Source organism: Bos indicus, chromosome 15 (assembly GCF_029378745.1).
Source record: "Bos indicus isolate NIAB-ARS_2022 breed Sahiwal x Tharparkar chromosome 15, NIAB-ARS_B.indTharparkar_mat_pri_1.0, whole genome shotgun sequence".
NCBI classification, from domain to species: Eukaryota; Metazoa; Chordata; class Mammalia; order Artiodactyla; family Bovidae; genus Bos; species Bos indicus.
In genome coordinates, this window is record NC_091774.1 from 29,406,777 (window position 1) to 29,419,726 (window position 12,950).

A 12,950-nucleotide genomic window follows, 5' to 3' on the forward strand; every position below is an offset into this window, starting at 1 on the left:
ATAAATAAATATTAAAAATAATAATAGCAATATGATTAACTCTCAGGCACAACTGAACTTCCCCAGGAGACAAATGGACTTCTTCCCTTTGGGATATGGAGATCCAAAACTGCTGCAGTTAGATCATTCTTTACCCAAGGGTAGAGATTGTATATGCCTTGCTAGCTTTTGTTTTCCAAACACCTGACAAGAGCTCTGTATGTTTTCCTTGATTCACTGGCTAACTGGCTGAGGGGCCTGAGATCCTGGGAATTCAGCTGAGGCCCCTGTCCCTGGAAATGCATTTCCTGTCCTGGAGGAATAATCCTACCTATTCCCTTCCAGGCAGGCACCACTTTGATGATCTCATCTTCAAAGAGCAGTGGAAAAAAATCCCTGGACTGAGGTGGCTCTCTGTTCAGAGCTCCAGCCCTAAGCACCTAAGGGTTCCCAGCTAAGTTCATCAGTTCTAACAACAGCTAGCAACAGGCAACAACTGGCTGAGCTCCGAGTAACAGATGATGGCGGAAGTGTTTATCCTCCTCATGAAGAAAGGGGCCCAGGACACCTTCCACCCCGCACCCAAGGGCGCTTTCTGTATAAGCTGAGTCTCTAAGATGGAAATCCAGCACTCTGTCCCGCTCCCTCTCCTCCACCTCCCACGCTCCTCTCCCCAACGGAAAGTCAGAGGCATCTGCACCTGCAGCCCTCCTGAGCCCTGCCCCCACCCACTGCCCACATTAGCAGCCCAGGATGGAGGCTCACAGGGGCCCCAGCCCTAAGGATGCTGGGCGGGGCCAGGCTAGCTGCTAGCACAGGCTGACTGGCTGCTGGCTGCTGCAGGCCGCTCAGTGCTTCTGCGGAGAACAGAGATGGATATGGAGCAGGGGAAGCATCTGGCTGGCCTCATCCTGGCTGTCTTTCTTCTTCAAGGTAAGGGTCCGCTAGGGGGTCTGACAGCCCGGAGAAGGGCTCAAGGGAAGAAGCCCATCACCAGGGGGACAAGAGTATTGGGATCCCCTAACCTTGAGATGTCACCCTAAAGTTCAAAGAAGGAAGGGCAAAAATGAAGTTTCTCTGCTAGAGAGAAGCAGTGTTCCATGGGAGAGGTGGAGTGCTTGTCTCTTAAGAAATCAAAACAGAGGACTTTACTGACTTGAGAGAGGACCCGGATGCCACCATCTTAGGTTTGAATGTAGCCCAAAGGGCACAGGCCAGGAGCCTGAAGAGAAACAGTTTGTATTCCTTAACTCAGAGCTCCGGCTAGGAGTAGACTTATAGAGCCTTCACTTACTCGGTTGGTCAGCTGGTCAACAAATATGTGTGAGGTCAATCCTAGTATGTATCAGGCTAGGAGAACATAAAGGTAAATAATAACCTTCTGCCCCCCATGAGCTCATAGTCTGATTGCAGTGATAAGTTTAAACATTTCCAGACTGAGTATAACGCACAGTATAGGGTACTTGTATGAATATTCTTTTGGAAATACAGTAGGAAGTGGATGAACTGGCTCGATGCCTGGAATATGGACTCTAGACATTGCAAGTTGTTGACATCATTCAAGTATTATGCGAGATGTGAGGAAGAGGAGGCCGAAGATGGAACTGTGAGGATATCGCTGTTAAGGAAAGTTAGAGGAAAAAAATGTCAGGAAAGAGATAAAGGAATGATCAAAGAGGTGAAATAATCAGGTGAGTGAAATTCCATAGAAACAAAGGGAGTAGAGAACTTCCAGGAGAGAATCACCAAAAGTATGAAATGCTAAAGATACATCCACTGATAGAAGAATATATTTAAAAGTTTAAGTCTGTGGGAGTTGGCAAAACAAAGGTCATGGATGACTTAAAAGAGTTTAAGTGAGGTAGTGTGAGTCACACAGAGTCGGACACGACTGAAGCGACTTAGCAGCAGCAGTGTGAGTGGAAGCCAAGTGGAAATGAGTAGAAAGTGGAGGGCAAGGGGGGAAAGAGCAGCAAGTGTAAAATGTTCTTTAAAGAAGTTTGGATGAGAAGGCTGGAGAGGTTGAGTGGTAAGTGGAGAAGTAGCAGACTCTAAGAAGAAATGTGTGTGTGTGTGAAAGAAACTTGAGCACATTTCCAAGCTAAAGGAGAAGACAGTGAGTAGAGGGAGGCCCTGGAACTGATACTGAAGGCTGCAGTCAAGAGTGGGATCAAGGGAACAGAGCACAAGGCAATCTCCCCCTCTGAGACTAGAAGAGAGGAAGCGCAGATGGCTCCAGCCTTAAAGACGCTTGTGGATGGAAAAGAAGCTGAAGAAGAAAGAGCCATTATGGCATCCATGTTTTCAGTGAACTAAGTGGGCAGCAGTGTAACCCGCTAAAATTGAGCTGGGTGATGACTGAGTGGGGGACTAGAAGAGATGTTGGAGTTTAGACTTATTTCTGAGAGGAATAGAGAAAGAGCCAACTGAAGACAACACAGAGTTAGGGGCAGTGTTGAAAGCTTGTGTAGCAGCTATTTCTGTAGAGCAAAAAAAAGGCTTGGACTGAGCCATAGAAACCTGAGTTCTGTGTGCAGCTCAGTCACCAATGAGCCAGGTGAACTTGGCAATGCCTCCTCCTCTGGGCTCAGTTCTCTCAGCCATCAACCTAGGAAATTTAGCTACATGAGTTCTCAAGTCCTAGAAGAACTAGAATCCAGATAATCAAAATTTTAAATGCCAGCAATCAATCGTACTGTCTTTTCTATGGTATCAGGATTAGAATGAGAGGACTCTTTGTTTCTCTCACAGTGACCAGGTTGCTGGGGAGAAGAGCTAGTTAGATATCTGCTTAATTCTTTGCCTTGCTTTTTTTTTTTTTTCCATTTATCCATTCATACTTTCATTCAAAATATAGAATGCTCCTACCATGTTTCAGGCACTGTGCTAAGTGGTATTCAGAAACAGTTCAGTTCAACTCTGTGTGAAGTTCTAAGACTGCTATCTTCTCTGTCAAGCTTTCCCTGTCCCTCACCCTTGGCCAAAATCAATAGTTTCTACCCCCTTCCATATGCATTTATACAAGTACTAAATGATAATTTATAAGTACTACTACATTTATTACATTTGTGGGTTATTTTCCACTTCATTGTAAACTCTTTAGAAGCAACAACTAATATTTGTATCACCACCCTTTTCTTCCATAATCCTTATTCATGTCAGGCACATAATAGTGATCGGTAAGTGTTTGGATTAAATCCAACTGAATTGAACTCCAGTGTTGGCTCTCTATAGTATGTCTAGCATGCAACTCTACTATTCTGAGTTTTGAGACAGATTTGAGGGCTATTTAGTGGCTAACTCCTTCAGGACATTCAGGATTTACACACACACACACACACACACAAAAATGGATCACCAAAGCTGAACATTATAGAAGTAATTCTGCTCTAAAAGACTTTAGCTAGTATACACTCAATCTTTTCCAAGGCTTTAGCTGCTAAAGGAGCAGAGCATCCCACGCTGTACAGGCAATACCCTTACATATAGTGCAATACAATCGCGCAGTGCTCACCATCCAGAGTTGGGATCAGACCCCAGAGGTAAAGGGCACAGTCCCCAAAAAGACTACCCTCACTTTAAAAGGCAGGCACTGGTTCAGGGATCCTCAGACCACCCACACTTCTGATGAACTGCCTACAAATCTGGAGAATTCCCAAGAACCCCCTCAGAATTTGCTAGAACAGCTCACAGAACTCAGGAAAGTCCTATACTCACTAGTACAGTTTCATTATTAAAAAAAAAAAAAATTAGATCTAGACAAATAAAGAGACACATAGAGTGAAGTCTGGGGTTCCTGAACACAGAGGTTCCATGCTTTTTCCTTCCAGAATTAAAATACATCAACCTCCTGGCATGTTGATATGTTTACCAACTAGGAAGTGCCACTAAGTTTTTCTTGGGATTTCATCACATAGGCATGATTGATTGAATCATTGATCATGTGACTGAACTCAATATCCACTCCCTCCTCCACCTCCTAGAGCTCAAAGTCCCAATTCTCTAAACACATGTTTGGTCTTGACCTGTCTCATCCTGAGTCATCTCTTTAACATAAATTCATGTGTGATCCAAGGGTCCACCAAGAATCACAAAGGCAATCCTATCATTCATAAAATTCCAAGGGTTGAGAAACTCCCTCCAAGAAGCCCAGAACAAAGACTAGACAAATTCCTTATTATACAACACCCTAAATTCAGTTTGGTGGTTTAGGCTACCATCCAGGGAAATAAGTATAGATACTGTCACTCACATAGATTAGGCTCTCTCTCTTTATCTTGGCCTCAAATGACTGTGGAAATGATACATCAGGAGATCTGAAGGACTCCATGCCCAGCTGATCGTCTGTCTTCTGTCTCTACAGGTACTATGGCCCATGTGAAAGAAGGTAGGGGAAATGTCTTCTTTCTATCATCAAACTGGGGAAATTCATGGAAATATGGCCTCTCACAACAGCACTCCTATAGGAGCAAGTGAACAGCTTAGAAGGGATGGGATGATAAAGGATAGAGAGCAAACCCTTCCATTGTTAACCAAATCAGTGGCCAGTCTTGATCTCCCTGGGTTTCCTAGAGCTAAACAATTAATTGTCTGGTGCTTGGAGGAGAAACGGGTCCCTAGCAGCTAGGCATTACTCAAAGCACCACCTACGAATCAACAGCATTGGCTTCACCTGGGAGTGTGTTAGAAATGCCAACTCTCGGTGCTTTCCCCGGAGAAGGCAATGGCACCCCACTCCAGTACTCTTGCCTGGAAAATCCCATGGATGGAGGGGCCTGGTGGGCTGCAGTCCATGGGGTCGCTAGGAGTCGGACACGACTGAGCGACTTCACTTTCACTTTTCACTTTCATTCATTGGAGAAGGAAATGGCAACCCACTCCAGTGTTCTTGCCTGGAGAATCCCAGGGATGGGGGAGCCTGGTGGGCTGCCGTCTATGGGGTCGCACAGAGTCAGACACGACTGAAGCGACTTAGCAGCACTATTGAATAGAACCTGGAATTCTAACCAGATTCCCATGTGAATCATGTGTGCCCCGAGACAAGGAGAATTTCAGAGGCAAGATCTTAACAGGCATTTCCTTTTTCAGTAAAAGTGGATGACAATCGAGAAGATGGTTCCGTAATTCTGATTTGTGTCACGAATGACACAACGATCACATGGCTTAAAGATGTGGAACAAATAGGTTCTGGAGACACAAAGAAAAATACTTGGAATCTTGGAAGTAGTACCAAAGACCCTCGAGGAATATATAAATGTGAAGGATCAAATAACCAATCAAAATCACTCCAAATATATTATAGAAGTACGTATCCCCTTTGGTTTGCTTATGTGAAATTAAGCAGTACTGGGTGCTCTGGTGAGCTTCTTGTCTGGGGTGGGTATAGACATAGATGCTAAACAGTAATGTAAGAATCAGCTTTCTTAATCTCAGCTTACTTTTAATTTAACAAAGCAGTTCCCCCAACATTTTGAAAAAGCGTAGCCTGTCTTATAAAGCCTGGCTCACCTGTATGTAGGCCCCACTGCTTGGAGGAGTCAGCAGTTTATATAAACCAAGTTAAGATAGGTAAAGGAGACAGGGGAGATTACAAGTTGAGCGACTGTAGCATGGAGAATGGGATATGGTCTTCCTTTTATTTCAATAGTTGTTGGTAGTAAAACCACATGGATTTCCCCTGGACTCCCGCACAATAGAGGAACATGAAAAAGCATTGAGTTCTTAGTCCAAGGATCTTCCAGGCAATATCCTTGCCATACCACCCACAGAGAGGCCTGCTGCCCTGGACAGAAATATTATCTGAAGAGAAAAAAATCCAGAGTTGAAGGAATTCTTGTCCTTCCCTCTCCCCACAGTGTGTCAGAACTGCATTGAACTGAATCCGTCTACTGTGGCTGGCTTTATCTTCACTGAAATCGTCAGCATTTTCCTCCTTGCTGTTGGGGTCTATTTCATTGCTGGACAGGAAGGAGTTCGCCAGTCAAGAGGTAAAAGGATGTTCTCAGGGACTTCCCTGGTGGTCCCGTAGCTAAGACTCTGAGCTCCCAGAGTTTGATCCACAGTCAGGCAACTAGATCCCATATGCCACAAGTAAGACCCGGCGCAGTCAAATACATCAAAAAACAAAACAAAATAATGTTCTTAGATGAAAGCTGAGGCTATCTGGGACCCTCAGCCTCCTTCCTACCAAAAGAGACCCAATAGAAGAGGCTGGGTTGGCAAGTGTTGCTGATGAGCATGGTCCAGTGAGGCTCTGACTCTGAAGGCAGGAGGAAAAGGACACTTGGTGTTTTCATAGCATATTTGCCTGTTTCAAGATACAACTCTATCTGACTTGTCCTCTGTACTTTTAAAAAAATTACTCATTGTTTACTTAATTTTATCTATTTATTTTTGGCTGTGGGTCTTCATTGCTGCATGCAGGCTTTTGGTAGTTGTGGCAGGCAGGGCTGCTCTTCGTTGCAGTGCGAGGCCTTCTCATTGCAGTGGCTTCTCTAGCTGCAGAGCATGGGCTCTGGGCACAGAGGCTCAGTAGTTGCGGCTCACAGGCTTAGTTGCTCAGTGGCATGTGTGATCTTCCCAGACCAGGGATCAAAACTGTGTCCCCTGCACTTACAGATGGATTCTTAACCACTGGACGACCAGGGAAGTCCCTGTCCTCTGTACTTTAAAAAAATCTCTTTATATAAGTAAAATCTGCATTCACAAAAGTGCATGAATCACATATATACAGCTCAAAATTTTTTTTAACAAAGCAAACACACACATGCATTCAGCACCAAGTTAAAGAAAGTAAATTAATCCTTGGGGTCACTTCCAGCCTCTACCTAGTCCCCAAAGCAACCATTCTCCTGACTTCTAACAACATTGACTCATTCTCCCTGGTTTTGATCCTTATGTAAATAGACTCACACATTAAGTACTCTTGTGTGTGGCTTCTTTCACTCAACAATATGCTTGTGAGATCCATCCATAATGTGGTGTGTAGATGTAGTTCACAAATTCTTGTTGCTATTCAGTACTCCAGTTTATTATTCATTCTGTCTTGTTTATGTGTACATTTTGTTTATTTTTTTGTGCAGCTTCAGACAAGCAGACGCTGTTGAACAATGACCAGCTCTACCAGGTACGTGAATATGAAATGAAAGAGACAGTGCTAGTTAGTAGTGGTAAAATTTTGGAACGGGGGTGGGGTGGGCAAGTTATTTGGAAGTTACTATGTACACAAAAACTGCTTAGGACATAACAGACAATGGCATCGTTATCCCTTTGGGTAGAATGGACGAAACAAAGAGAATGGTCCGGAGAGACTGAGGTAAGGATCTAGTGAGAAAAGCTGAAGAACATACTGAGAGGGCCACACAGAGAAGCCAGATGCAGCGCCTTCCTCCATCCTTGTCCTCTTCTGCCCCCAGGACCATGAAGAAACCACTCCAAAACCTTGAACTTAAGCACTCAATAAGTATGCATCAGTAGAAAACAAAGTTATGGTTACCAGGGAGTAAAGTGGGGAGGAATAAACTGGAATATTGGGATTGACATTTACACACTGCTATATCTAAAATAGACAACTAATAAGAACTTGCTGTATAGCACAGGGAACTCTACTCAGTACTCTGTGATGGCCAAATGGGAAAGAATCTTAAAAAAAGAGAAGTGGATATATGCATAACTGACTCACTTTGCTGATACCTGAAACTAACACAACATTGTAAATCAACTATATTCTAATAAAACTTAAATATTAAAAAAATGACAAAAAGCACAAATATGTATACCTGAAGAACGGTGAAAAAAATTAGACATTGGAAGTAAAAGCTAAAAAATTTTATAAAATTTTTTAAATTAAAAAATAAATACATATCAAATTAATTCATAGAGGATGATGATAAAATGTCCTTTGTAGCCCCTTAAGGAACGGGAAGATGACCAATACAGCCACCTGAGGAAGAACTGAACCCAAGACTCAGAGAGGTATGTCTTTCTACACTAATTCTAAGGAAGTACCTTTGCATTACCTGCCCTCCCAACTACTGCCAAGCCTATCTCCTTTCCCCAAGCAGCTATAAGGACGGGAGGGTAGGGAGAGTTGACTGATCATTCGGAGGGGGAGGGGGATGACTCTCCTGTGCATTGTAGGATTTATAGCAGCATCCCTGGCCTCTCTCCACCAGATGCCAGTAGCACCCCCAAGTCCTGACAACAAAAATATCTCCACATACTGCAAATATCCCCTCGGGAACAAAGTCGCCCTTAGTTAAGAATCACTGATCTATAATTCTCAAGCCATTACTAAGCATAGTAGAAAACTTTTGTATACATATATATAAATAATATGTTTGTGCTGTGTGTGCTTATTTGCTCAGTCATGTCCAACTTTTTGTAACCCCATAGACTGTAGCCCACCTGGCTTCTCTGTCCAACGGGATTCTCCAGACAAGAATACTGGAGTGGGTTGCCATGCCCTCCTCCAGGGGATCTTCCCAACCCAGGGATTGAACCCAGATCTCCCACATTGCAGGCAGATTCTTTACCATCTGAGCCACCAGGGAAGCCCAAGTAATAACCTATAACGGAAAATAATTTCAAAAGTAATATTTGTGTATGTGTATAACTGAATCACCTTGCTGTGCACCTGAAACGTTGTAAGGCAACTATACTTCAATAAAATATATATATATATTAGGGGGAAAAAAAGAATCACTGACCTATATTAATCTTCCAATCAATCAGAAGTTCTGATTCAATCAAACAGAAACTTCAATCAGGGAAACAGGGCCCAAGCAATATTTGATTTTCTGAACCAATTGCATTTTTTTAAAATCCAGGTGTTTTCCCTTCTATCCAGTTCTCAGAAACAAAGCAATACATTTTGGAGCAATCCTAGCAGAGAAATTTTCAGCCCTAAATCTAGACTTCCCAAAGGTGACAAATGGAGAAGAAAGGCCATCAGAGCAAATTTGGGTTTCTCTCAAAGTAAAAGCAAAATTTGTATTAACTGGGTAACTGGGTGCCTGGAGAAGGCAGCAGAGGATGAGATGGTTAGATAGCATCTCCAATTCAATGGACATGAACTTGAGCAAACTTGGAGATGGTGGAGGACAGGGAAGCCTGCCTTGCTGCAGTCCATAGGGTTGCAAAGAGTCAGACACAGCTCAGTGACTGAACTCGTATGGTGTTTCAGGAGCGCCACCTATTGGAAGTAATTTTTCTAGAAAAGGAAAATGAAAAGGGCAAACAACCTCCTTTATTTGAATATCTTTTTTTACACTTTTATTTACTTTCAGTGTAAGTCATAATTCACATTGTTTAAATACGCAGTGAAAGGTCTCCCTCTCACTCCCTACCCAGCCATCCAGTTGCCTTCTCCAGAGGCAAACAATAATACTAGTTTCCAGAAATTAGTGTGGACCTAACAGAAACAGAAGATATTAAGAAGAGGTGGCAAGAATACACAGAAGAACTATACAAAAAAGATCTTCATGATTCAGATAACCACAATGGTTTGATCACTCACCTAGAGCCAGACATCTTGGAATGTGAAGTCAAGTGGTCCTAAGGAAGCATCACTATGAACAAAGCTAGTGGAGGTGATGGAATTCCAGTTGAGCTATTTCAAATCCTAGAAGATAATGCTGTTAAAGTACTGCACTCAATATACCAAGAAATATGGAAAACTCAGCAGTGGTCACAGGACTGGAAAAGATCAGTGTTCATTCCAATCCTAAAGAAAGGCAATGCCAAAGAATGTTCAAACTACCGCACAACTGCACTCATTTCATATGCTATTGAAGTAATGTTCAAAATTCTCCAAGCAAGGCTTCAATTGTACATGAACTGAGAACTTCCAGATGTTCAAGCTGGATTTAGAAAAGGCAGAGGAAACAGAGATCAAATTGCCAGCTTCCATTGGATCATAGAAAAAGCAAGAGAGTTCCAGAAAATAAAACATCTACTTCTGTTTCATGGACTATGCTAAAGCCTTTGACTGTGTGGATCACAACAAACTGTGGAAAACTCTTCAAGAGATGGGAATACCAGACGACCTTACCTGCCTCCTGCAAAACCTGTATGCAGGTCAAGAAGCAACAGTTAGAACCAGACATGGAACAAAGGACTGGTTCAAAATTGGGAAGGAGTTCGTCAAGGCTATATATTGTCACCCTGCTTATTTAATTTCTATGCAGAGTACATCATATGAAAAGCTGGGCTGGATGAAGTACAAGCTGGAATCACGATTGCAAGGAGATATCCATAACCTCAGATATGCAGATGACACCACCCTTACGGCAGAAAGCAAAGAGGAATTGAAGAGCCTCTTGATGAAAGTGAAAGAGGAGAGCAAAAAAAACTGGCTTAGAACTCAACATTCAAAAAATTAAGATCATGGCATCCAATCCCATCACTTCATGGCAAATAGATGGAGAAACAATGGAAACAGTAATAGACTTTATTTTCTTGGGCTCCAAAATCACTGCAGATGGTGACTGCAGCCATGAAATTAAAAGACACTTGCTCCTTAGAAGGAAAGCTATGACAAACCTAGACAGCATATTAAAAAGCAGAGACAAAGCAAAGACCTTTACCAACAAAGGTCTAGCAAATCTATGGTTTTTCCAGTAGTCAAGTATGGATGTGAGAGTTGGACCATAAAGAAGGCTGAGCACCAAAGAACTGATGCTTTTGAACTGGTGTTGGAGAAGACTCTTGAGAGTCCCCTGGACTGCAAGGAGATCAAACCAGTCAATCTTAAAGGAAATCAATCCTGAATATTCATTGCAAGGACTGATGCTGAAGCTGAAGCTCCAGTACTTTGGCCACCTGATGCAAAGAGCCGACTCATTAGAAAAAACCCTATTCTGGGAAAGATTGAAGGCAGGAGGAAGAGATAGAGGATGAGATGGTTGGATGGCATCATGGAATCAATAGACATGATTTTGAACAAGCTCTGAGAGATGGTGAAGGACAGGGAAGCCTGGCGTGCTGCAGTCCATGGAGTTGCAAAGAGTCAGACATGACTGAGCGACTGAACAATAACAATACAGTCTTACAAGATATATAAAATACTCTATGTTGGAGATATTCTAGGCATATATAAGCAAATGCCAAGTGCGCATTATTCTCCCCATATTTTTCACACAAATGTTGTCTTATACATCTTGCACTTCTCAAGATTTTATTCTACTCAATAAAATCTGAAGACTACTTCATACCAACATATAAAGGAGCTCCTTTTTAAAAAATATAGCCACTTTGTACAGATCCCCTATAATTTTCTCAACTAGTCCTCTACTGATGGACGTTTAAGTTGGTTCTTTTGCTCTTACAATGCCACAATGACTGTAGAAATGTCATTTTTAAAAATTGTAGTAGTCATAGTTGCTCAGTCATGTCCAACTCATGATCCCATGGACTCTAGCCCTCCAGGCTCCTCTGTTCATGGATTCTCCAGGCAAGAATACTGGAGTAGGTAGCCATTCCCTTCTCCAGGGTATCTTCCAGACCCAGGGATCAAATTGGGTCTCCTGCTTTGCAGGCAGACTACCATCTGAGCCACCAAGGAAGCTCTTAAAAATTGTACTGAGGTATAATTTTCATGCTATAAAATCACTCACCTTACATGATTTCACCTGTTCCAAGTAATTTTTAGCAAATTTTCCCAGTTGTACAACCATCACCATAATCCAGATTTAGACCATTTCCATCAGTCTCTTAAGGTTTCTTGTGCTGTTTTTGTGGGCTTCCCTCACAGCTCAGTCAGCAATCACTAATCTCTTTTCTGTCTCTTTAGATTTGCCTTTTCTGGAAAAATGGAATCATACGATACACTGTTCTGGACATTCTCGTGCCAAGTCTTCATGTGGACATATGTTTTCATTTCTCTGGATTGCTACCTAGGAGTGAAGGATTGCTGGGTGGTATGGTAAATTTATCTATAACAGTTTAAGAAACTGCCAAAGTGTTTGCCAAACTGGCTGTTTCATTTTACATTCCCACCAGCGATAAGTGATTGGGGTTCCTCTTTCTCCTCATCCTCACAAATGTTTGTTACTATCTTTTTTAGTATAGCCATTCTAGGGGATGTAAAACAGTATCTTATTATGGCTTTAATTTACATTCTCTAATGACTAACAATGTTGAACATCTTTTCATGTGCTTATTGGCTATTCTCATCATATCTTTAGTGAAGCGTGTATTCAAAACTTTTAAAATTCAGTTATTTGTTTTTCTTCTTACTATTGAATTGTAAAAGTTTTTATATATTTTCAAATACAAGTCTTTTAACAGATATATGATTTGCAAATATATCTACCAGTCTATGACTCATCTTTTCATTTTCTTAATGGTGTCTTTTGAAATGCAAATGTTTTTAATTTTGCTGAAATCTGTTTTACCCTTTTTTTTTTTTCTTTTATGGATTGTGTGCTTGGTGTCATGTCTAAGAAATCCTTGCCAAACCCAAGATCACAAAGATGTTTTTATAGTTTTAGTTCTAACAATAAATATTATGTTGAACATTAAGACTATTTGTAACAAATACAAATAAATGCAATTGCAGGACCATAATGTATTTTCACCTGTCATTTAATGACATAGTACCAAATTGCACTTCACAGAGCTTGGACCAATACATAATTCTAAAGAGTTCCTATTGTTTCATACACAATCCAAAAATGCACTACTAAGCTTTTTCAACTTTGTAAATAAGACGAGTTAAAATGGTATCTTGGCTTAATTTTAATTTGCATTTTTCTAATTAAAAATGGGAGTGAATCATTTGCTTTTCCTGCTCATGAAATATAGGCTCATATCCTTTGATCGTCTTATTGACTTGCAACAATCCTTTACATATTTGGGAAACTAGACCTTTTGTTTACAATATTAGTTGCAAAAATTTTCACAGTGTTGTTATTTGGGTTTTGACTTTACATATGGTTGGTTTTCTACACACGTTTTACAAACATTTGCAT

The 12,950-nt window shown here is 41.5% G+C and overlaps 1 protein-coding gene across 1 annotated transcript; it reads left to right on the forward strand.

The window, feature by feature from the left end:
* The first annotated feature begins 767 nt into the window (after positions 1–767).
* Positions 768–12,546, forward strand: CD3G (CD3 gamma subunit of T-cell receptor complex). Its single transcript, XM_019975825.2, has 7 exons — positions 768–912; positions 4,343–4,366; positions 5,068–5,283; positions 5,835–5,966; positions 7,062–7,105; positions 7,886–7,953; positions 11,771–12,546. The coding sequence occupies exons 1-6, from the start codon at positions 852–854 to the stop codon at positions 7,934–7,936; spliced, it is 528 nt and encodes a 175-aa protein (XP_019831384.2). The 5' UTR covers positions 768–851; the 3' UTR covers positions 7,937–7,953; positions 11,771–12,546.
* Positions 12,547–12,950: the final 404 nt, after the last annotated feature.